At 42.4% G+C, this 25,112-nt stretch overlaps 1 protein-coding gene across 5 annotated transcripts in view; it reads right to left on the bottom strand.

Moving 5' to 3' along the window:
• The window catches only part of MORC1 (MORC family CW-type zinc finger 1), a 47,985-nt gene that overhangs the window by 5,740 nt on the left and 17,133 nt on the right, over window positions 1-25,112 (bottom strand). For 4 of the 5 annotated variants that reach the window (XM_081002668.1, XM_081002665.1, XM_081002667.1 and 1 more), the window contains 15 exons: window positions 24,602-24,707; window positions 22,803-22,928; window positions 20,547-20,626; window positions 18,136-18,209; window positions 15,728-15,792; window positions 14,242-14,385; window positions 12,632-12,786; window positions 9,476-9,604; window positions 8,620-8,725; window positions 7,705-7,837; window positions 7,002-7,067; window positions 5,283-5,504; window positions 4,333-4,425; window positions 1,831-1,897; window positions 1,096-1,198 (listed from right to left, as the gene is read on the bottom strand). In XM_081002668.1, coding sequence (XP_080858794.1) covers window positions 1,096-1,198; window positions 1,831-1,897; window positions 4,333-4,425; window positions 5,283-5,504; window positions 7,002-7,067; window positions 7,705-7,837; window positions 8,620-8,725; window positions 9,476-9,604; window positions 12,632-12,786; window positions 14,242-14,385; window positions 15,728-15,792; window positions 18,136-18,209; window positions 20,547-20,626; window positions 22,803-22,928; window positions 24,602-24,707 — 1,669 coding nt within the window. The remainder of the gene's footprint in view (window positions 1-1,095; window positions 1,199-1,830; window positions 1,898-4,332; window positions 4,426-5,282; window positions 5,505-7,001; window positions 7,068-7,704; window positions 7,838-8,619; window positions 8,726-9,475; window positions 9,605-12,631; window positions 12,787-14,241; window positions 14,386-15,727; window positions 15,793-18,135; window positions 18,210-20,546; window positions 20,627-22,802; window positions 22,929-24,601; window positions 24,708-25,112) is intronic. The other variant, XM_081002666.1, reaches the window with a different exon arrangement.

Here is a 25,112-nt window from a genome sequence, read left to right on the forward strand (position 1 = left end):
TAAATACAGTGGTACCTCGGGTTAAGTACTTAATTCGTTCTGGAGGTCCGTTCTTAACCTGAAACTGTTCTTAACCTGAAGCACCACTTTAGCTAATGGGGCCTCCTGCTGCCACTGCACTGCCAGAGCACGATTTCTGTTCTCAATCCTGAAGCAAAGTTCTTAACCTGAGGTACTGTTTCTGGGTTAGCGGAGTCTGTAACCTGAAGCGTATGTAACCTGAGGTACCACTGTAATAAAATTATTATTACTCAAACTATTGGCCTATCTACCATTGGCAGTATCTCTCCCAGATTTCTGGCAGCAATTTTCCCCAACCCTACCCAAAGACAATAGGATTAAAACTGGGAACTTCTGGGCTCTCTGGCACCCACCATGTTCCAGCTCCCACCCCTCCCTATTCACAGTGTTTAAGGTGGAATCTACACGCATATAAAAACTGTTCTGAAAATGCTTTTTTAAAAAAGCATTTTTAAAAATACATTGAATTTTCTATAAGGCTCACCATCGACCATCTAGTGTCACATTGCATATTGCACTTAAAACACACTTAAAATGTTTTATTTGCAGCTGTGCAGCTGAGTCCTAAGTCTCTACAGCAGGGCTTAAACTATCTTGGCTCTTTTCATGTCTGCCCATATTTACATTATTTCTATTCCCTATTGTGATGTATAGGGTGGTGCTGTGGGTTAAACCACAGAGCCTAGGACTTGCCGATCAGAAGGTCGGCGGTTCGAATCCCCGCGACGGGGTGAGCTCCTGTTGCTCGGTCCCTGCTCCTGCCAACCTAGCAGTTTGAAAGCACGTCAAAGTGCAAGCAGATAAATAGGTACTGCTCCGGCGGGAAGGTAAATGGCGTTTCCGTGTGCTGCTCTGATTCGCCAGAAGCGGCTTAGTCATGCTGGCCACATGACCCAGAAGCTGTACGCCGGCTCCCTTGGCTAGTAAAGCGAGATGAGCGCCGCAACCCCAGAGTCGGTCACGACTGGCCCTAATGGTCAGGGGTCCCTTTACCCTTTACCTTTATTGTGATGTATACACTGTAAATAAATTGGAACTCAAAACCTTATCCAGTGAGGATCCTGGTACACTCACCTTTCCAAGTTCGCTGGTGGCAAATGTTTTTTCTCAAAATCAAAACAATTATTTGGGCTGAATGCACTGCCTCCCTTTTCATCACACTCTTCCTGTTTTTCTTCTAAGTGAATTAAAAATATCAGAAGAAATAGCACGCAAGTTAGCTTTAACTGAGTGAGCAAGTCTGGATGCAGGAGCCCCATGCAAGCTGCAGTGAGGTTCCTGAAATGTGCTTGGCTAAATGTTAATGGGGCTGGAGTTCATTCAAGTATGAGTTGGTTCATGAGTTGGGTTTCCAGTAATTTCAAATCCGGCTAGAAATGAACATGTAGGTCAAGTCTGACAAACATGATTGGATTTTTCTAGAAGTCATGTAATACAATTTTGCAGTCCTTGCAAGCGCATTCTGAACAACTGACTGCCAACAATAAAGGCACATTGGTGTAACACTGGTGTAGTGCAGAAATCTCTAGCTGGCTGTGCAGACACAAAACCAGTGACATTTTCAGCCTGCGTCAAAGATCTTTTCACAGTGCCTGGCACCACAAACACAAATACCTCTTCCGACCTTGGCCACATACCAATGGCAGCAACCATGATGCTATTCCCTTACCATCTGTGGTTATGAGTCCTCAAGCACAGCACTGTCTTTAATTCACCTTTAAAGCATTATGTAAGTGGAGATACTGGCTATGACGTATTTTAGAAACATGAAAATAGATACCCCACTGACAAAAAAATGACTGCTTTTACCTTTGTACAGGAAAATAACGTCTTCATCTTCTGGCGTAACTTCGGTGTCACTGTCAGATAGTATAATCTGCAATGTAACATTTTGATTATGAAGAGGTCTTTTCTCAAAATATTTAGAAATACATGGATCTTTGGCACTGGGAACCCCATTGGAATTTTAATTTCAACTTGGTAGCTAAACTTGTAGTAATCTCTGTCTCCTTTTTAACCAGTACCTTACTGACTCTGCTGTACAACTTCACTTGCATCTGACTATAAGAACATAGGAAGAGGCTGCTAGATCAGCCCAACACAATAATTAGAAGAAAAGAGATTATTCTGCACATTTCCACCTGCTTAAAATAATTCTTGTTGTGGTGTTCAGTACATTGTTCCTAGCTAACTTCCATCTGTCTGCACCCCACCCAGTAACTTTCAGAATCTTTTCCTGTGATGCAATATCAGTTGCTAAAGCAACTGCAGTTTGACCAGGAGCAAAGCTCCATACACACAAGACTGTGTATGGAGGTCCTGAGCTGCCCAAATGACAAGACCCCACCTCTCAGCCTCACTGATATGCTCCAAAGAAAAGCAGAGCATATGTTTGGCACCAGCTTGGCTGCAGGAGTTGTTGGAAGGAGACGTACAAAGCGCCATCCAACCATCTTGGGGACTTCAGACTTGACTAGGGTGTACCCCTTAGCCTTTTCTTCTTCCAAAGATATCCTGCAAGGCAGCAGAGATTTAGGATCAGAGTTCTCCTACCTTCCTAGGTTAATGAACCCCATCTTCTCCTTATTTCCCTCTGCAGCATGTGCAGAAACCACTTTCTTGACCATTCGACCCACCATGGGTCTTGTCCACTCAATCCACTGGAGCCTGTCTTCGCATGCAGAGGAAGTCCCTAATTCAATGAGGGCTTAAAACCCATTGGCTACCCTTGCTGGGTTTAGCCGACCAATCAAAGCCTTTTCCTGGCATGTGGCCTCTGTCACATGATGACAGCTTCTGGGAGCCACAGGTGAGAACTGATTGCATGGTGGAGACCAAAGGTGGACCAGCTACCCCAGAGGGAGCACAACGTGTCCCCCATCAGAGGTACTACCCCTCCCCTAACACCCCTATACATATACCCCTAATTTGATATGGATCGATTAATAATTATTCTTGTAGGGAGAGTTCTTCAATTAAATATCAAATAATATTTCCTGAGTCACATCATGTACAAAAGCCAACAAAAGATTTTCCATCGTATCTACATTTCAAGTTCTCTCTTTGGGGAGCCCAGCAAAATTGGTTTCAACCTTTTGTTACTGCCCTTTATAGGACCCTCAATGGCATAAATAATCTTAAGTAATTTAAAGATGTTTGTTTTGCATTGTTTTCTGGAAGCCATTGCCTTAATTTTCTGATGTTTCTCATTATGCTACTTGCCAGCACCGCAGCCTCCCAAAGTAATTGTAAACATAAGACTTGACATATGTTAAGTGTAATCTCACTTGCTGACATTCTTTTTGTTTTGGGTCGACCACCTGCTATTTACAATAAGTGGCAGGAACATAATTAACTCAGGATAGCGAACTCTTTCAAATGTGTGCTAATTATACCTGCATAATACAGTTTGTCGACTGCTTTTTTCTTTGTCAGAGGAAGTAGTACATATTTCTAGACAAACCAAACAGTTGAGCAGATGAGCCACAAGTAATTAAAGCAAGGAGTATTTCAAAGGAGAGGCTTAGAGTGCTCAAAGCAGCCAGCTGAGTATTAGGGACTTTTAAGTAATTCAGTCGCCATCTAGGCTACGTTTTCTGCAATGAAAATTGCTTTTTGTTGTCAGTATCAGAAAAACAGGCAAGGGCATTTTTTTATTTTTTATTTTAAAAGGAAATGTTTCACTCTTGCCACCTGTTCAATATATATGTTTTAGAAGCAGCCATCACCTAACAGATGTAGGTAATGTGGATTTCAAAGTAAGCCTGTCTCAAGCTGCATGTAACCAAGTTGTTTCTTTAACCCTAGGTGTGCCCCAATAAAGAGCAAAAGTTTCCCCTGCTCCCTCCAACACTTTTCTCTCAGGCTAACCCAGCTTTCGATATTGGAACCAGACTGTGAGAGGCAAGGCATGGCAGAAGAAGGGTTGAGCAGTGTGGATACCTATTCTATCCTCTTTATACAGTGGTACCTCGGGTTACATACACTTCAGGTTACATATGCTTCAGGTTACAGACTCCGCGAACCCAGAAATAGTGCTTCAGGTTAAGAACTTTGCTTCAGGATGACAACAGAAATTGTGCTCCGGCGGCGTGGCAGCAGCAGGAGGCCCCATTAGCTAAAGTGGTGCTTCAGGTTAAGAACAGTTTCAGGTTAAGTACGGACCTTCAGAACAAATTAAGTACTTAACCCGAGGTACCACTGTACCACTGGAGCAGATCTGGTTCTGAAAGCATGCAACTTCCTCCACGTGTAGCCTAAACCTCAGAATCCAGTCTGATTTGCCCAAGGAAGTAACCAATGGGCTCTTACGCAAATGATTTCTTGCTTGCTATCCGCTTCAGTTTTGCTGAACTCAAGCTTTTCATTACATGGCTTTTCATCTTGTGTTTCAATAGGTGACACCTGCATTAGAATGAGAACAATTAGGGCAATTAATTATAGCTCAACGACAACAACATAAGTGTTTGCTACATAAATAAAAGAACCCGCCTTTCCCAAGATAGCTTACTAATTTAAACAGTGCTGGAGCGCCATGATTAACAATGACTGTGACGGAGTCTATTGCCACGGTAGCTAGATGGCTGCAAGTGGAATGTGACCTCTGACACAGAATCAAGCTACCTGCCCATTAATGTAATGATGATAAGCGATAATAATAATAATAATAATAATAATGTTGCACAAATATCTGGGAAATAGTCTGAATGCGCTAGTAAAAAGAAAAAGAGCTGGTTCACACATGCAGGTGCACCACCTGATTTCTCTACACCTGATTAATGTACACCTGATGACTGGAAGCTGAATGTGTGAACTGATGCCACTGAAAAGCACGGCACATGAAGGATGGGAGAGGACTCGTGGCACTGTTTGACATGTCATGGCCATTCACACACACAACTGACCACTGGAAGGTCACAGTAATCTAGACATGAATGTGTGTATGTGTCAACTAGCCCAATGGCTTGATCAGAATACCAAACAACCCCCTCCCAATGCCCTGCCTCCTCTTTTCTCTGAAGTTGCAAACCTGTTCTCTAATCTCTATATTCTGTTCTATTCTTTCTGTGACTCTTGATTGCATTAAAAAAAAAAAAAAAACACCCCAGCCCAGTTTTACCCCATGTGGATGTGCCTGTTCATTTAAGCAACAAATTAATAGGGGGAAATGAATCACTCAAGGGAGAATAAGAATTATGAAGCACATCGAATATTGTGAGGCCTACTGATTGTTTTCAACACATGCTGCCATATGCCTGTACCTCTGATATATCATGATCCTTCTCCTCCTCCTCCGCTGAAAGGGAACATTTTTCTTCCTGACAAGGATGCTGTCTCCTTTGAGGGCAAGTCATTTGTTTTGCAGGTGGCTCCTTTTGATGGCTCGAGTGCTGTGTGCGTCTTTTATTTGTACTACTCTTAATCAAACGTCTGCAGGCTGGATGTGGATCTTTATGAAAAGCTTTTCTCTCGCACAGCATCTTCTGGGCATTTGAAAGAGAAACTGGCATCACTTTTTCAAGCTTGGCTAGAATTGTTCCATTGGTTAGATTCATGACAGAATAGAAACTATTACTTGATTGAGGACAAATCTAAAGACTACTGATGTTACTGATCCTAAAGATCAGATTATTTGCCAAATTATTTTGCTGAGTCGCTTTCATAGCAGTTCATATTGGGTGAGTACCTGTTGTTTTACAAGGCTGGAAGAACAGATCATGAACCTTTAGAGTCTAGATATACAGTGATGGAGTGAAGAATATATGAGCATACATATACACATATTACTGTCTTTTTCTCCCTCCTTTTTTCCTTCCATCTCTCCCCTAAAGGCCACATAACAGACCAGAAACCAGGAAATAGAAGTGGGCCCTACAACAAATTGTTGCAGTGCATCCCTGGTGTTACCTAAGCCCATGACTGAAAGGGTTAAATACATAAATATAAGCATCAAAGACAGGAATCTTTGCTCTTACTTGGGTCTTATTTCATGTCCATTTCTTTCTTTCTTTAATTTTTGAACATTTGTAGAACCAGTCTGCATGGAAGTCAATGGACCATGAAACATCCACATGCATTTGAAGGGACAATTTGGGTAAATTGACCTTTCCGCAGTCTGAGAGGTATGCCGATTTTTGAATGGGAATCCAAATAGCTGGCCTACATGATTAACTGCATTGCAAGGCTGTTGTAAGCTACTCATTCCCAGCACAGGTCTCCAACCTTCCCTGCAGCTACACCAGAGGCTTGCTGTAAAATCTTGCTGAGACCTTCCCTCTTGTGGGACTTGTATTCCAATAGCATCTGGAGGGCCTGAGTTGACCTCTGGAAGCAAAAGGCCTTTGACTGCCAGGTGAGCAGTGTTCCTCGAGCCATGGGCCTCTTGATGGGCCCAATGCCATCTCCAATATTGTGGGGCTGGGTCCAGGCAGCCAGGGTTGCAACTCATGGGCAGATGACATGCATTCAGGAGGCTGCCCCACCACAAACATGCCACCAATGCACGGAGACTCTCCTGCCCCATGTGATTACAGTAGTGTGAGGCTGAATACCTGAACTGTGCTGGTGTAAATACTAGAACCCACCACGTTGGTACAGAGGTTGCTCTGTATCCTGAGGTTGATTGAGTTGAAATATTTCAAGAGCACCAGGTTGGGGAAGGCTGACCCATAGCAATTCTCATGTTCCTGCTTGCTCCAGCTCTTGCTGAAATAGCTGGACATCTTTAGGTTGGGTGTCCCTCTCCTTCTTTGTAGGTTAGGTATAAAAGAATGTTTCTTGAATAAGAAGACCTCCGAGTGCAGAAAAAACAACAACCCATTGGATCTAACCTAATGAGTGCTACACAAATTCTTAATAACAATAGCATGCCAAAATAAATGGTTTACAGCCCAATCACAGCCATGTCTCTTCAGAAGGCAGTTCCACTGATCTTAGTGGTACTTATTCACAAGCATAGGACTGCAATCCAAGTTACTCACATCCTTATGAGTTTTGCTGTCAGCTGTAGGCTGGACAATTGTATGGGGTTGTATCAAGTGAAGTTTCTGTAAGGTAAGAACAGAGGAATTTACAAGCAGGCATTTTAATCTATTCATAATTCTTATAAACAGAAGCAATGATCTTATAATATAAATGCAACTGTGTCCTTTGAACAAACTTAAGACTTGGGACTGCAGAAAATACTTTTCTGGAAATATTTCTCAGAATTTTCTTTCTTTCTTTTTCAGGGGCTGGGAATACAGAGACCCAAAAGAGCTCCACAGCTGCCGCTACTACTATTATATTATATATAATTTCCAGTGTAAAAGGGGGTGGGGGAGAGAGGAGAAAATTATTAGAAGAATTTTGGACCTCAGGCACATAATCATCTCTTAGTTTTTGTGCCTAGAATCCCCCCCCAATGTCTCTTTACGTTTGACTATTTGAAATTTCATCTAGCCCTAAGTGAACTCAATAAAAAGGGAAAAACTTAAATTCCAATTATCCAATTCCACATTGAAACATATATAATCACAGGCAACTCCCTGTTTGCATGGGGGTTGCGTTCTGACAAACTGTGTCCGTAAGCCCACCCTGCCCCCATTCTGCCCCCTTCCAGGGCTGAAAATGGTGCACGCAACATACACCATTGCAGAGTTACTTGTGTATGGACGTTTGTACAAATCTCAGGAAGCAGCTCACCTGTTCCAGATTTTCCAGCCTCCATTTACGTTGCCGAATGGCATCTACGACGAGCTTTTGTTTGTCATTCTTTGACTGAGTTGGGTTGAAGGTACCCAAAGGGACGCGGGGCAAACATTCTGGTAGACCACACCTAGTAAGTAATATTGACTTTTAGCAATTCAATAGAAAGACGTCTCTCTCGCCTGCGCCGTCTCTCTAAATGGCATCGGCAAGGACGGGCACATAGCTCAGTGGCCCAGCATCTGCCTTGCATACAGGAGGTCTCAGGTTCAACAGAGAGAGCAGCTACTGGGGGGAAAGTATGTCTGCCCCCTTGAGTTCTTTGGCGAAAAGTTGGGATATACATTTAAGAAAAGATAAATTGAATTACATTTCCAATGTTGTATTTTAATAAACAGAAGTGGACATGTGTCTTAGAGGTGTCTTGGAGAAAGTTATTTCTAAGATACATGCTAAAGTTGGTATAAATGTAAAATACTTGCCAGCACTACATCTTTTTTCATATCATGTTATGCATTTTTGCACGTGTGTGTAAATATATAAATGTAGTTCTGGATTTCCTACACGTAGGAGATTGTTGGGCAAGATGATTTTGAAGCTTGCCTCATACTATGAATACAGTGGTACCTCGGGTTAAGTACTTAATTTGTTCCGGAGGTCCGTTCTTAACCTGAAACTGTTCTTAACCTGAAGCTCCGCTTTAGCTAATGGGGCTTCCTGCTGCTGCTGCGCTGCCGGAGCCCGATATCTGTTCTCATCCTGAAGCAAAGTTCTTAACCTGAGGCAATATTTCTGGGTTAGCCGAGTCTGTAACCTGAAGCGTATGTAACCCGAGGTACCACTGTAGTGAGAAAAGAGAGATCTCTGCTGACATCTGCAGACTGTAGGTTCAAGCGAAATGTAAAAGCTTACTTATTTTCGAGAGGGTTAGGATTCTGTCTGCAGTTCCAGGTGCCGTGATGCCCTCTGTGTTTTATAGTGGTGTCATATGACAGGAGTCTCCATTTGAGGCAAATATCTAATGAATGAAATTAACAGATTTAAATCCAAATTAATGGTTACAAACAGTAATGGCACAATTGATTTAATATGGTACTGTGGTTGATTGCCTGCATTTTTGCTCTTTAATTCTCAACCCCCTGACAACTTTGGTCACAAATGAGATAAAAACTATTTGAGCAATGGCATTTTCTCTTGAAAGAAATGTTTCTTTGACAAACAGGTAGCCCACACAAGATCCTCAGTGCAAGTCCTAAAACACGCCTTTCCCAAAGTCCATCCTAGTCTTTTTGAGCTTATTCTATTTGTGCATCTCTCCTACATCTCGCCCCCAAACGACAACCTCATGCAGAGAAAAATTTAAAAACAGGTGTATGTGTAGATTTATGTGTGTGTTTTCTTTTTTAAACCACAGAAACAAAAAGCTTGCAACGTGCCTGCAGTTTTCTTTATCCCACACAGAGGCCTACAAAGCCACTCAAGTTATATGCCAGCAGCCTTTATCACAAAACATGAAGGAGACCTGTTACATTAGCTGCCCCACAGTGTGCTTTTAACGGCAGCAAAAAGTGAAACAAAGGAGTTGTTTATAAGAGGATCCTTTCAAAGAAGAAGAAAGTGAAAAACACAGCAGTGCACGGCATCTGTGAAGAGGAATGCTCGAGCGAACGTATTTGAAGTCAAAGAATAAAGAACTCTCATTTTCACCCCGCTGTGTTCTACCTTCCCCCTGCCTTGTCTTCCTATTTGTCCAAATGTAGAAACTCACCACACTGAACAATGTCAGGGATTTCCACGGCCCGCCTTCTCTTGTACTGGATGCTCTCTGAAGGTTTATCAGACCAGTTGTTACTCAGATACCCAAAATCGCTCCAGAACAAGGCTTCTTCTTTTTGACCTCGGGAGACAAATCGTTGCAATGTTCTGTTGAAGTGTGCATGTACACGAAAGCTCATACCAATAACAAACTTAGTTGGTCTCTAAGGCGCTACTGGAATGATATTTTTTTATTATCATTGTCAGCAGTGAGACAACACACTGATAAGCACTGCAACATAGCATGGGTATAGGCTGGATGATCATGAGTGCCAGGCCAGATTGCTCTGATGTTGCTCTATAGAAGGCTGCCTTATTTACTTCAATGTAGAGCATTGATGGCTACATCCAGAAGAGAACTGCTGGCTGGCCAGCGCTCAGCCATCTCTGGTCCCCAGACAGTGAGACACTTTCCCTAAGAATAGAAGTATAACCTAAAGGAATGGGACTCAGTAGCGGGAAAGCCCTGTAGAAGAAGGGAAGATCAACAAGCTTTCCTGGCACACAGTTATGAAAGACAGCGAGGTTCAGGTGAATTTTGTGACTGGAGCTTAGGGCTTAACTCGGGAGTAGCCAATGTGGAACCCCCCTCCCTATGTTGTGGGACTACAACTCCCATCATCCCTCGCCACTGACTGCGCTGGCTAATGGAAGTTGTAGTCCTTGTTGACAACCACTGGTTTAACGAGACAGTAATCACACTGCAAGCGTGGCGTATATTTTTATTTAATTAATTACAGACCTAGGGTTAATATTCACTGGGAACACAGGACATGGGAAGGATTAACCCTACATCTACCATGTTTGCAATGAAAAGACACACACACTGCAGTTAGGCGTGGGGTGGGAGGAGAGTCCTAACTGATGCTAACTGATCTCTTTCCTGCAGCTATCTGCAGTGTGAATAGGAGGGGGAAGGCTTGAATATCATCATAATTCCCTTAAGAGGAAACAGGTAAATATCTCCACTCCACCTTTATGAGCATTGCTTCTCCACGCCAGTAATAAAAATGATTAAAAAAGTGACATGATTTCAGGTGGCACAATTAGCATTAGCCTTTCATTTATCATAGTCCTACACACTTTGTGACCCGCTAATCTGGATTTCATCTACCAGAGGCTTCACGTCTCCTGTTTTGGCTGCCTGCCTAAGGCTGCACAACTACCTGTGCATTTTTCTTATATATAAAAGCAAGAGCACACACAGAGAGGGGGAGAGAGACTATAATTGCTATTGACACTCAGCTACTGGAGAGAATGCATCTGATCTTTTGTAGTTAAGCAAGGAAAAGTATCCAAACTATTTGGAAGGCAAAGTCAAAGACAGGGAAGGGGGAAAAAGAAGCAGCTTTGGTACATTATTTAAAACATTCAGAATTCACATAAATATTAATGATTAAAACTAGATTTTTAAATGGGCATCAGAGCAACCGCATTCAGATTCCAAAATGCAGGTTATCAAAAGCATTTGCATATGCACACAGATCTGATTTTGCAAAAAGAATGCACAAACGTGTTTGCCTGTTCTTCTAGCCTCTCTGCTAGGTGAACAGCAATTGCTTGTCAGATTTTATTAGCGAGAAATATCTTGCAGTTTCCCATCTCCTTTCTATTCGCCCCTTGTTCCCATGCTGCCATGCCTTGTTTCTTCTGTTTGGAGAGGCTCATTAGCAGTACTCAAGCCAGGCCCGGCCCCAAGACGTTTTGGTTCTCTTGCCATTATATTAAAATTGTTATCCCTCCACTGGGATCCTAAAATGGCTGGATTCCTCTCCATTAGATCTTGAACTTCCTGCATCTCCTGGTCTGTTCTGAATTTAATACTTAACATTCTGAACTACCCAGGACTAGCTGTTGACCATTTTAAAGCATAAACTGACCATTCTGTCCTTCACCACTGCTTTGGCTACCCTATGACAAGCCTTTCAACTGATTCCTATGCACGTTGAGACAATTGGTGTGTGTTTTTGTGAACCTAAAACCTAAATGGGTGTTGATATAAATTTTGCAAGGATCGCTGCATGCCTTTTTCCTTTTTGCATGGACTCTACCATGTAATCAAAGTCATAGTAGATGCACATTTTGTATCCTCTTGGTGTGTTCTTCCTTTTTTAAAAATGCATCTTTGGGCAAGGTAATGAAGGAATGAGTCAGCTTATCTGTGAAAGAATGGGCTGAAAAGAGTTTGGGATGAAACATGAAGCCAGGGGTGTACTTAGAAAAGTAAGGGGGTGGAACCCACAGATCATCTTGTCACTCAAAGCCCACAAAAACCTGGAACTGACCCTAGTATCTAATTCTCACATTTTGAGAGGAGGGACATTGCTCCATTCCACGCCATTCTCCGTAAAATGCAGAATATATTAGAAATACAAGAAGAAGAAAACCACACAGAAGGAACCATGCCATGGCCACCCCTTATCTGGCCCTGGAGTGATGCTTCCATGGACCCCCAAGCCTTCTGACTCTGTAGCATTATTACATTACTGGCAGCAGCTGGCATGGAATCAGAGCGCCTAGCAAATAAATGGCTCCCATTATCTACTACGAGTCGAACAAACTTTTGCATATCTTGGTGTAGAGAAAGGGCTGAACTGGTGTACGGATGAGTCAGAAGCTTAGTCACTCAGCCACTCTGATACATTAAGGGCAGTTGTTCACATAATGTGCTTTTAAGGCTGGAATTGTAACTGCCCAAAGGCTCCTAATGCTTGAAACTCATACATTAACAGCTCAATTACTGTTCAGGTAGCCCCTGAAAGACCTTTTAAAGAGTCAAAAGAGCCACTATTTATTTATTAAAAACTTTTGCCCTATATGACAAATCAGATGTGCAGGGACCATTTAGACTGGACAGGGATGACTTTGTTGCGCTAAGCTGTTTGCTTAGAGGAGCTCACCACAAAGACCCTCTTGTTTTCAAAACTGTCACCCCATTAAGGAGGGTCTGTCATGAAGTGGAGGCTCCATGCTGTGAATTATTCAGTGAACAGAGCAGCACATATAGGGCTGGATTTTATGGAGACACCATGGGGCTGCTTAGTTGTACGCTTTGGTACCCTCCTGCTTAGACTACTGCAAGGCATTGCACATGGGGCCCTCTACTTACTCAATCCTATGTCTTTCCAATACTGAACAAGACAGTTTTCCATTGCCTTCAACAAGCGGTTATATTCCCTAGTGTTTGCAAAGGCCTGCTTGTTGTGCGTTGGCTCCATGATTTCACACGGCACATCCACGATCCCTACAGCTCCGGAACCAAAACTGCAATAGTAAAAACATACTTTAGATTACACAGTGGGCAGGGCCTGATTTTAGATGTAGCTTCACCACAAACTGAGCTTTAAAAAAAATTAATATACAGTGGCTGAAGTTCAATTGGTAAAATCTTATAACATTTAGGATTTAGAATAATTAATTTGGATTTATAGTGAGTCCAAACTGCCATGTGGTGTAGTGGTTAGAAATTTGGACTAGGACCTGGGAGACTAAGGTTCAAATCCCTGCTCAGCTATGAAGCTCACAGGGTGACCTTGGGCCAGTCACTGCCTCTCAGCCTAACCTGGGTCACAGGGTTGTTGGAAGGATTAAATGGGGCGGGGTTGGGGAGGAAACCATCTACACTACCAAGAACACCATGGAGCAAATGCAGGATATAATGCAATAAATAAACAAATCACAAAGGTTCAGGGCAGGTAAAACTATTTGCCAGTCTCAGTTAGCCATACAACCACCATGCAAGGTAGTTTGCACATTCCTGTCTGAATTTTAGTATCTTCTTCAGGGATCCCTGCCAAGTGAAATGGGGTGGTGGCTCCAGAGGAGAGGTCCTTCTTCATGGTGGCACCTCAGCTGTGCAGTATCCTGCCCAGAGATGCTTGCCTGACACCTTGGAAGGGGTGCCTTCCTTTTCCCCATCTTGTGTTTGGACTATATGTATGATTTCTCAGGAGAGATGGCTCAAAGGGCAAGATTAAAAAAAAAAGAGAATACACCTTTGGCTGTGATGGCACCACTGCAGAATTAAGAGACAGGATGCAGCCACAAATCTGGAAACGACTCTGCTCCAGACACAGTACAGAGAGATCAGCAGGGCATTTACACCTGTGGTCCTGTCTTTGTGCAGAGCAGACTGGATGAGTCAGTTACGCACTCATTGGTTGTGCTATGCTTCAGGTGTCAGAGGCAGTATGCCTCTTTGTGATGCTCAGGTCCTGCTTTCAAGTTTCCCATAGTTGGCCAACTGGGAGAACAGGATGTTTTTACTAGACAGGCCATTTCGTCCAATCCAGAAGGCTCATATTATGTTTTCAACCAGTTTCTCACGCAATGTGTGACAACCTTTTCACGTCACAGTCTTAAAGTTGCTATAAATCACTGCCAACCAACGAGGAGGATTTCCTCCCAATGCTAACACCAACTTCAAATGATGGATTTAACTCAGGACCACTTTCCCTCCAAGGACTCAAAGCAGAGAATAGGGTTTTCTCTCCACCTTGATTTCATCCTTGCAACAGCCCTGTGCAGGAGGCTGGTCTGGGAGAGAGTAACTATCCCAAAGTCACCCATTAACCTCTGAAATAATACTCAAAATGACACAGAGAATATTTCTATCTTTAAGGAGAACTTTGGAGCAAGCCCACCGGCATGTAGCAGAAATGCATTTTCAAGTAACCCTGAACGGTGGCCCTAAAACATTGAAAAAGGAAGAAAACTTACTAAGATCCTCTATTCTTCTGTGGTCCAACTTTCTCAAACATCTTGATCAAGCGTTTATTGCTGTAGATAAGCATGCCATATTGACTTCTGTTCAGAATGTTGACTCCAAATGTTAAGAAGAGCTTTTTGGGTTGTTTCAGATTTCTAAACAGAAAACAAACAAGACTTTATAAAAGATTTTCCCATTGCACTTAACTTCATTTTGAAGGCTACCGACTTCCACAAGTAAATTGCGTACATAACTATGGATTTAACCCAATTTGATGTGATAAATTAGGAAAGAATCTGATTTTGCTCTGTGGCAAAAAGGTTTAACCCATGCACCATTATTAAACAGATATTCATTCTATGTTTTAGAAGTATGGCTCATGAGCAATTTTCAACATTTCTACTGAGCCTTCAGTAAGCACCACTGAACTCATGGTTAATTATTCTGAAGTAGGCATGGATAGGTTTCACTGTATGACTCCACAATGATTTTGAAAATTGCCTCAAATGCAGGAGAAGTTTTAACTGCATTAGGTTGGTGTTCCAATTAGAACTACAAACCACACTACTGAGACGACGGCCCCATCTGCACTATACCTTTAAAGCAGTATCATACCACTTTAAACTGTCATGGCTTTCCTCAACGAATCCTGAGACCTGTAGTTCGTTAAGGGTGCTGAGAATTGTTCCCCTCACAGAGCTACGATTCTTGGAGTCATTTAACATCAATCCATCTTCCCATAGAACTCTGGGAATGGTAGCTCTGGGAAGGGAACAGAGGCCTCCTAACAACTCTCAGCAATTGTAACAAACTACAGTTCTCAGCAGTCTTTGGGGAAAGCCATGGCTGCTTCAAATGGTGTGATCCTGCTTGAAATATACAAGGGTCCTTTGTTTTTCCTGTTTCTTTACAACAGCAGTGAGGATGCTTCAGCTTGTGGGCCTAGTTAGGCCTGGGAAGCCTCTCCATCTGGCACGTAGAGCAGTTTTGTCCAAGCCACACCCACTCAACATACATCTGACATCATACATGACACCAGGTCTGGTGCAAGCAAAGTTGCAACTCCCTGATCGCCAGCGCCTACAAAGCCACGTCCCTTTGCCTGTGTGGTTTGATTTCAAACCACGTGGGCAAAGGGAAACCCTTCACCTGACACCATGGTTTGCTGAAAAACGTTTTCCCAAGTGATTCAGCACTGACTGTTAGCCCCATTTTTCATAGTAGCCATATTGAACAGTGGCTTTCAGTGTTAGAAAGAGGCTGTCCTTTTTTCTTTACAAGGTAAAGTTTGAACAACGGGGGTAAACTCTCAGAAATGTTTCAATGCCTACAGAACTGAAAACATAATGCCAGGAATATATAGCACCCACGGGTGCCCATGCTTCAACTACAGTTGGTCATTTTAGGCAGGCAGGGCTTTTTCTTTTGCACTCGTTCCCCTTTCCTCTCTCGCATGACCATTTCACCAAAAGTAAACCACAGTCTCATTTAACTTGCCTCTGCTTGTCTTTCAATGTTTCCCTCATTTTCTTTTCATTCTCCATTGCGTCCGTTAATGCGAGCTGAGTACCCCCATCACCAGAAAGGAAAGAGCAGTAGAATAAGTTACTCTGAGCACATATTGTATTCTAGGATCCTCCCAGAGGTTATTTATCTGTTTCATTTACATCTCACCCTTTTTGCATAGGAACTCAAGGGGGTGTGCGTGGTTCCCTTGCTTAATCCTGGTCTTCCAGATCCTAGTCTGACTCTCGACACCACACTTTATCCTACATATAAGCATTCTTTTTTGTGTTATACTTGTTTATTGGAAACTCTTGGATTACAACTCCATCGCGTTCCTTCGGGGTTCGACAACCTTATTTTCTGTCAAGCGCCACAACATTCTCTCAGGTTCTCGCAAGGCGGGTGCATACCTCTGGTGGGTCATAAGGTTAGTAGAAATCAATAGCCTTCTCCTTCATGAATTTTGTCTAATTCTCTTTTAAAGCCACCTACCACTGCTTCCTGCGGGAGCGAGTTCTGTAGTTAAATTATGGAGACTTTGTGGAAACAGATATCTGAATAGGGCTTAAAAGTAAGTAGTTCAATTGCCTTGTCTTGGACTGTGTCACGTTTATTTATGTACAGCACCTAGCACACTTTTCACACCATGCAAATATTTAGGTGGTGCATTCATAGCATTAATCACAGTGATAGTTGTGGAAGGCTTGTAAATCAGTATAATGGGGATTAGTATAATAGTGAACGTTCCTATGAATATAAATGATAATTTGCGCAGGTGCAATTAGTCTACATAATTATCACACTGAAAGTCTTCTGAAGTGGAAAGTGCCTTCTAAACACTCTTTAGGAAATAATTGAATCTGAAGCCAATGCAGCTTAATAACGACTTTAAGAGTCCTCAGCAATAGTAAATAGGCAATTAACAGGATTGGAAAATCTTCCCCACTGTTTAAAGGTCATGCTAGGCAAAACTTTCAAAAGCCTAGCATTAACACCATGTATGGCCTATATTTCTGAGCAATTATCTTTTAAGTCTATCCAAGTAACACAGCCAAATGTGGAAAAAGTTGACACTCTACACTGGCAGTTGTGGGCCAATAAAAGCGGCTTGTGAAATAAAGCACGGACTTTAGACACAATTCACTGGGAAATCACCCTACTCAAGGCCAGTGAAATGCAGTGGATCGGTATTAGAGATTCTGCTTAATTTTAAAAACCTGGAAGTGGTTTACATGAAATAAATTATGCATTAAAATGCATCAGTAAAAGTCAGAGTTAAGAATAAATTAACCTTAAAAATTAATTATTTAACATTTGTAAGGTTATTCACAAAATATAAATAAAACCAGCAGTTAAAAATATTCATTATAACACATAGGTAAAGGTAAAGGGACCCCTGACCATTAGGTCCAGTCGTGGCCGACTCTGGGGTTGTGGCGCTCATCTCACTTTATTGGCCAAGGGAGCTGGCATACAGCTTCTGGGTCATGTGGCCAGCATGACTAAGCCGCTTCTGGCGAACCAGAGCAGCACACGGAAACGCCGTTTACCTTCCCGCCGGTGCGGTACCTATTTATCTACTTGTACTTTGATGTGCTTTCGAACTGCTAGGTTGGCAGGAGCAGGGACCGAGCAATGGGAGCTAACCCCGTCGCAGGGATTCGAACCGCTGACCTTCTGATCAGCAAGTCCTAGGCTCTGTGGTTTAACCCACAGCGCCACCCACATCCCTATTATAACACATATGTACATATTAAAATGTGCATCAACTCTACATATCTGGTTAGGTTTGCCAAAACAAAAATGTGGGGTTTTTTTTTTAGCAGGAACCAAAAACAGAACAGTGAAGGAGCCTGCCTGATGTCCACAGGCTGGAAGTTCCAGAATGCAGATCTCTGCAACACTAAGAGATTGATTCCTTATAAGTGCAAACATTGGGTGGTGCATGTCCAAGTGCCCATTCTGCAGACTGAAGTAGCACACATAGGGTAAGGTGGATCTTCAAGCAACATCATGGACTGTGTATCAGAGCCCTCTTCTTCAGGTCCAGAAAGGAACAAGGTTTTGCAACATCAGCCCCTACGACAGGTAGGAAGCTTGAACACTCTGGATTGGCCAGGTTCTTACTACGAGGAGCCTAGCCTCTGCGGCTTCTTTCATTTCTCGCTCCAACCCCTAATTCTCAGGAACCCTGAGGCAGAAGATATACTTTCCCAGCCTGGATTTGGCCATAGTTACCGAAGTCTGCCCCTAAAAGGTGGTTGTGTTCACGTTCTTGCACAGCTTTCATTCATTTCCCCTGGAGATTTCCTAGGTAAGACTGTGTGCTTTGGGTGGGCGGGGGAGGAAATAACAGCACACCCTAAATATCTCAAACATTTTTATCCTTGTTACTATACCTCAAGTTTATCCTGGAAGAGGGAGTCCTGTGACTGCTGTAACGTGCACTTGGCTTCTTTCACAGCATCTTCAGCTATAAGTATAAGCAAAGGCACCTGTTAAACCACGCAGGAGAGAAACTAACCCCATCTGCCACACACAGGAAGAATGCAACACGCCATTCAGCAAAACTCTGCTTGGCACCTTGGCATTAAACAAGCTCAGGTGAGCACACACTTGCCTTCCCCTCTAACCTAAGCACATTTGGGGAAGAGCACTTTATTTCCTTCCTGACCTCCCTGTTTACAATCCCCTCCTCTCATCCCCCCAGCCATCTGTACATAAAACTCTTTAGATAATGCTTCATGCATCTGAATACATGGACAAAAAGCATATATGCCATAATAAATTTGTTAACTTTATTAGCATATTGCCGTAATAAATTTAACTTTAGTAGCATATGTGCCATAATAAATTTGCTGACTCTGTCTGTAGAACGGGGTCAACTTCTGAAGGCATCTAGGCCCAAGTGAAAAGTGGCGTGGGGCAGGGGGGCGGGGAGAGGTGTCAGAGACTGTACAAAACTTGCAATTTAAATCTTCCCATTCATTTCATGACATTACTATTTTTCAAATGCAACTCCATGCAGCTTTACTCAGGGCAATTCTTAAACCCGCCACTTTTGCATTCCAGTAGTATGAGGGAATTATCTACCAATTTTCCTCAACATGCAGCGATATTTGTACTCGGCACTTGCTGTGGTGTCACAGTTCTAAGAACATGCAGGATCAGGCCAGTAGCCTGTCTAGCCCAGCGTCCTGTTCTCAAAGTTGTCACCCAGATGCTTATTGGGAAACCCAAACACAGGACTTGAGCACAACAGCGCTCTCCCCTCTCTTGTGGTTCCCAGCGACTAGCAGTCATTCATTCATTTTATTGGTAGGCTGCTTTCCCGCCAAAATAAAAAAATAAAATCATGCTCAACAGAAAGAAAACCAGAAGGCATTTCAAAAAAACACTACAAAAGCAATTTCACAGCAACACTGCAAAACCATAACGTAGTAACTATTTCATAACTTAGCAAGTATAGTAAAATACAAAAAAGGCCACATTTCAATACTATAAATATAACATGATTACAGTGGTACCTCGGGTTAAGTACTTAATTCGTTCCGGAGGTCCGTTCTTAAACTGAAACTGTTCTTAACCTGAAGCCCCGCTTCAGCTAATGGGGCCTCCTGCTGCTGCCGCGCCGCCGGAGCACAATTTCTGTTCTCATCCTGAAGCAAAGTTCTTAACCTGAAGCACTATTTCTGGGTTAGCGGAGTCTGTAACCTGAAGCGTATGTAACCTGAAGCGTATGTAACCCGAGGTACCACTGTACTTAAACAAAATGCAGCATCCAATAGCAAAAATAAACAAGGAAGCTTCACAGTTTCACCTTCGTCCTAGAAACACCCCTTCCGGGATGTTGCTCATTGCCCCTCTCCTGCAGCAATTTGCAACGCTTCCAAGGGTGAGGGTTGGGCTATCTAGAAAACCCCTCCCATTCAGAGGCACGCTGCCTCCGACAGTGGAGGCCGAACAAGTTATTAACAGTTAAAAGTGAAGGTGCAGGTTCCAGGTAGATGTTCAAACCTTCACTGACGATTATCCAAGATTAACCAGGGACATAGGTGGAATCTACACACATATAAAAACATTTTGAAAATGCTTTTTTTAAAGGGTTTTTTAAAAAATATGTTGAATTTTCCATAAACCGCACCATTGCCATCTAGTGTCACATTAAAACACACTTTAAGCATTTTATTTGCAGCTGTATAGCTGAGTCCATAGTCTCTTTATCTGAGGAACAATGAAAACAAATTCAAAGTCTATGATGAATGCAGGCAGGCAGTCATCACCTATATCCTCCACCCTCTTCCAAATGACAGAAATCCCACCATCTGATTGACATCTGATGCTCCCTTCACCTTCCCCATTCCACTTACTTTAGCATTCTGTAGTCCAAGTTATCTCCTCCCTGTTCTCTGAATACAAATCCCAGAAGTGCTTAATTCCATCAGTATTTGGTTTTCTGGAGCAGATTTTGAGGATGAGTTTAATTGCAAAAATGGAAGCCTGTTGTGGGCACTGGATACAACCCAGTCCCCCCACCCCGGCTATCCAAAATGTGATACCTACATCATTCTTTGTGTACTAAACCCGTTGTTGTACCTATTCAACTGGTGGTCCCCCAAGTGCAACGGCAAAAGTCATCCCGCAAGGGGAAAGAGATGCATAACTAGATTTGCTCCACAGATGCCAGTAATTATTTGCTGCGAAGCAAAATTAGAAGTGATGCACAAAAGCATCCCTTTACAAACAATGCTAGCAACCGCTTAGAGAGCACTTAGTATTAAAACTATAAAGGTTAGGGGACAATGCCTACCAGCCTTCACATCCATTTCTGCCTTTTGCAGTTCATTTCTAGCAACGTGTTTGAACGAAGATGATATGTATGGATACATCCTGTGAAGACAAGAAAAACGCAGTCATGGATAAAAGTTATCTGACATGCCATATGAAAGACAAATTGTTATAATAACACAATGAAGTTGACCCCTATTATTTCCATTTTGCAGATGGGAATTGTGAGGACAGGGTATGCACAGTCCTTGTGCCCTACAGTAAACTGACTTTGCACAGGCCTCAAAAGTGCATGAAATGCTCAAAAAAATCAGTTGTGCCATCCACAACCAATATAGGATTCAGAACCATGATCTACATGGTGACAGAGGCATCATTTGGATTTCCTTTTATCCCAAGGACGGGTGTTCGTCTGTTAGAATTTATCTTTTCTTTTTTTAAAATGATATTTATTAAAGTTTCCAATAAAAAAGACACATCAGTAAAAAAGAATTTAAAAAGAAAAAGAAAAATACACAATACAAAAATAGACAATACAAAATACAAAAAAAAGACAAAAGAAAAAAAAAACAGTTAAAAACAATACCATCTTTTCATCACCATTTTTGAATTTACTTATTTTCTGGACCTCCTCATACCTCCCTCTTTTGTATTCCAGTTCAATTTGTTTGTCCAGCAATTTCTTTCCCTCTTTTTTAATCCCAATTCTTAATCTTAATATGGTATAACATTAAATTCTTATCTATTAATAGCCAATTTTCCGTTCTTTTAACCTTTTTATGCCTAATCCTTCATCTTAGTCTGTATATAACTTTAACGCCTGTGCAGCTAGAAACCACTTAATTTCAATCCATCATCACTCTAACATTCTTTAATTTTGCAATATTTCTGTAGGTAATCTTTAAATTTCTTCCAATCTTCTTCCACCGACTCTTCTCCCTGGTCATGGATTCTACCAGCATTTCCGCCAGTTCCATATAGTCCATCAGTTTCATCTGCCATTCCTCCAGGGTGGGTAGTTCTTACGTCTTCCAATACTTTCTGATGAGTATTCTTGCTGCTGTTGTTGCGTACATAAAGAAGGTTCTATCCTTTTTTAACACCAATTGGCCGACTATGCCCAGGAGAAAGGCCTCTGGTTTCTTCAAGAAGGTATATTTAAATACCTTTTTTAATTCATTATATATCATTTCCCAGAAAGCCTTAATCTTTGGGCACGTCCACCAAAGGTGAAAAAATGTACCTTCAGTTTCTTTACATTTCCAACATTTATTAGCAGGCAAATGGTAGATTTTTGCAAGCTTGACTGGGGTTATGTACCACCTGTATATCATTTTCATAATATTCTCTCTTAAGGCATTACATGCCGTAAATTTCATACCTGTGGTCCATAACTGCTCCCAGTCAGCAAACATAATGTTGTGTCCAACGTCTTGTGCCCATTTAATCATAACAGATTTCACCATTTCATCCTGAGTGTTCCATTTCAACAGCAAGTTATACATCTTTGACAAATTCTTAGTTTTGGGTTCTAACAGTTCAGTTTCTAATTTTGATTTTTCCACCTGGAAGCCCGTCTGTTAGAATTTATCTGGTAAATTTATTTTTAAATTTTTTTTGGGTGGTATTCACTTGTGTGTTTGTCATCACAAAGTCCTTTCAATTCACAGAAGACTCAGTCATCTGAAAACTGAATGAGTACACTTGCCAAATATGAAGCTCCATCCACTGTACTGTTAAACTGTATATTTAAGATCCCTGCCTCCTCACTTCATAGGCCCTCTATCACTCAGCGCAGCTAGAACTGGATCAGATCCTATCAATGCTGGAACTTGTATCAGAACATTCATTCAGCATGTTAAACCGTACTTCAAATGCATATTACACATTATAAGCTTAGGAGTCCATTAAAAAAGGACCTCTAAAAGTGGCCTATAATCATTTAGTGGCACCTTTACAGAACTGCCTGAGCAACTTTCACTCAAGTGAAAACATCCACAGAAAAACAAACAACACCTCCCCCCTCCCCACAGTTCGGTGATTATCTTATGTAAAGTGTTCTTTGTTCTGGGTCAAAGTGTTTGGTCACAGCTGATTACCTTTTCCGCAGTCCAGCCTGCCAGTGTGATTTGAACTTGGCTTAGATTACAAATTGCTCCGCCATCAAAGTCAATTTCTCTCCATGGCCAAAAAGAGAGAACAGCTAATGCTTTCAAGCACACTGCTTTGGAAATTTAAATATCTGGCTTTATAACAGTCTTAGGAAAAGCTGGCTCACCTGGGTCTGTAAAAGCAATGTGGCAAACGCTTGGTTTTTACTTCCTTGGCTTGAATGAATATCTTCATTCGTGGGTCTAAGTACAATATAGCTGTGTAGGCTCTCAGCGACTGTCGTTCTGGAAGGCTGACACAGAAAAGTGTTTAAGGCAGAATAATTTTAGGCTCACAAAGAGAGAACTCTGGTGGATAGAGGAAATTGGGCACGTAATCCACTTCAACAAAAAACAAACAAACCCAAAACATGTTCTCACTTAAGTGCTCTTGAAGCCTTTCAAGGTGCAATACAATTCTTCAGCGAGAAATTAAACCAACTTTCTAAAACTTTTAACGCTGGCGATTCTACCCACCTTCCGGGGAAGAATTTAAATACCGAGTTAAATAGACCCAACTAGAGATAAAGGTCTGCTCATTGGTTCGCCGGGAGTCCCATGTCAGCTGCTTTAGTATTTCTCAAGGAAGAGCAGGATATAATTAAAATGTAGCAAATACTATTGTGAATTAGCACATGATCTTTGTGGATATGTTGAATCCTGCACTGTGTTGCTATAGGAAGCATGACCTTACACCTGGGTAAAAACAGAGCCATGTCTTTGTGCTATCTTCACGCCAGCACAGCTCCCTAGGAGGCGTTATACAGGCAATGACCAATTTATGCACATCCAACTGATGAGTGATTACGCGCATGGTGCAGAACCCGGAAATGACCTGAAAACGTCACTAAAAGGGTGGAATGGGGGCGGGACAGAATGTTTTACATGAGCCCTGCGAGTGCATGCAGGGATCCGTAATGTAACCCCTGTGTAAATCAAGGATTGCTTGTACAATAAAGATTGCGGTCCCTTAATATGCATACCAGGTTGAGGAATGTGGGCGGGGAGAGAGAGAGCATCAAGTCAAACAGAATGTTACACTGGCCACCCTACATCTAGCCACTGGAGAACCCAGGGGGCACGAGTTGACTGGGCCTTCTTGGCAAGCACAGAGGCATCAACACCCCCTCTCTGTGCACACAAACAGTGAGCTGAATCACATCCATTGTTTGAAGCTTCTTTTAGGGTGCAATCCCATGCACACTTTCCTGGCTGTAAGCTCCACTGAACACAATGGGATTTACTCACAGAGGGACGCGTTTGCCTATCAGAAGGTCGGTGGTTCGAATCCCCGCAACGGGCTGAGCTCCCGTTGCTTGGTCCCTGCTCCTGCCAACCTAGTAGTTCGAAAGCACGTCAAAGTGCAAGCAGATAAATAGGTACCACTCCAGCGGGAAGGTAAACGGCATTTCCGTGCACTGCTCTGGTTCGCCAGAAGTGGCTTAGTCATGCTGGCCACATGACCCGGAAGCTGTACGCCAGCTCCCTCGGCCAATAAAGCGAGATGAGCGCCACAACCCCAGAGTCGGCCACGACTGGACCTAATGGTCAGGGGTCCCTTTACCTTTACCTTTTACACAGAGATAGGTTTGCACTGCTATTCTCTCTCTTTCTGCTCCGAATCCATTAGAATTTGTCTGTCATGGGGAATACATGGAAGAATTTGGGATTCGAAGTACACCCTTACAAAATTAAAGCAGGTGTTAAATTCCATTCACCAACACATTGTAAGCACATTCTGTGATTTCTAGTGTCCAAGCAAAATGGATTGTTTGCAAGCAGCATCTTCCAAATATATATTGTTATTCATACCCTTTGTCCATTCAACGTATTGTTTGCTTACTCTATAAAGAGTCTCTAAGCTACTCACAAAATGTCCACAGCATTAAAGTACAACATAAAATCAGAAAATGACTGTGGAACTTACTTCTCGGGTGCCACAGCAAGCAACATATCCTCCTCATCTGTTAGGATATCAAGTTCTGGCTCAAAACTGAGTGTGAGTTTCAGATTGTATATTACCAGCAAGGTTCCTACATGTGAAGGTTAAAATCTATTACTGAAATATCAGTTTTATAATTCTTATGCCAATTAAAGTAGAAGAGAAGCAACAGTACAAAGGATAATTGCAGTTAAGCAAACTGGGGTCCAGTCACAAGATTAGACTCCCCGCTCTCCCCAGATTAATATACTGTTAAGAGTTTGGGGAGGTGGGGAGTAGGTTGTAGGCAGAGACCTTTCTAATGCCTAGAATAGCCAAGTCAGCCTGGTAATAGCCTGCTAAATATGGGAGTACAGTGGTACCTCTGGTTAAGTACTTAATTCGTTCCGGAGCTCCGTTCTTAACCTGAAACTGTTCTTAACCTGAAGCACCACTTTAGCTAATGGGGCCTCCTGCGGCTGCCGTGCTGCCGGAGCACAATTTCTGTTCTCATCCT

This window comes from Podarcis pityusensis (genome assembly GCF_964106645.2).
Source record: "Podarcis pityusensis genome assembly, chromosome: 4".
In the NCBI taxonomy this organism is placed as follows: Eukaryota; Metazoa; Chordata; class Lepidosauria; order Squamata; family Lacertidae; genus Podarcis; species Podarcis pityusensis.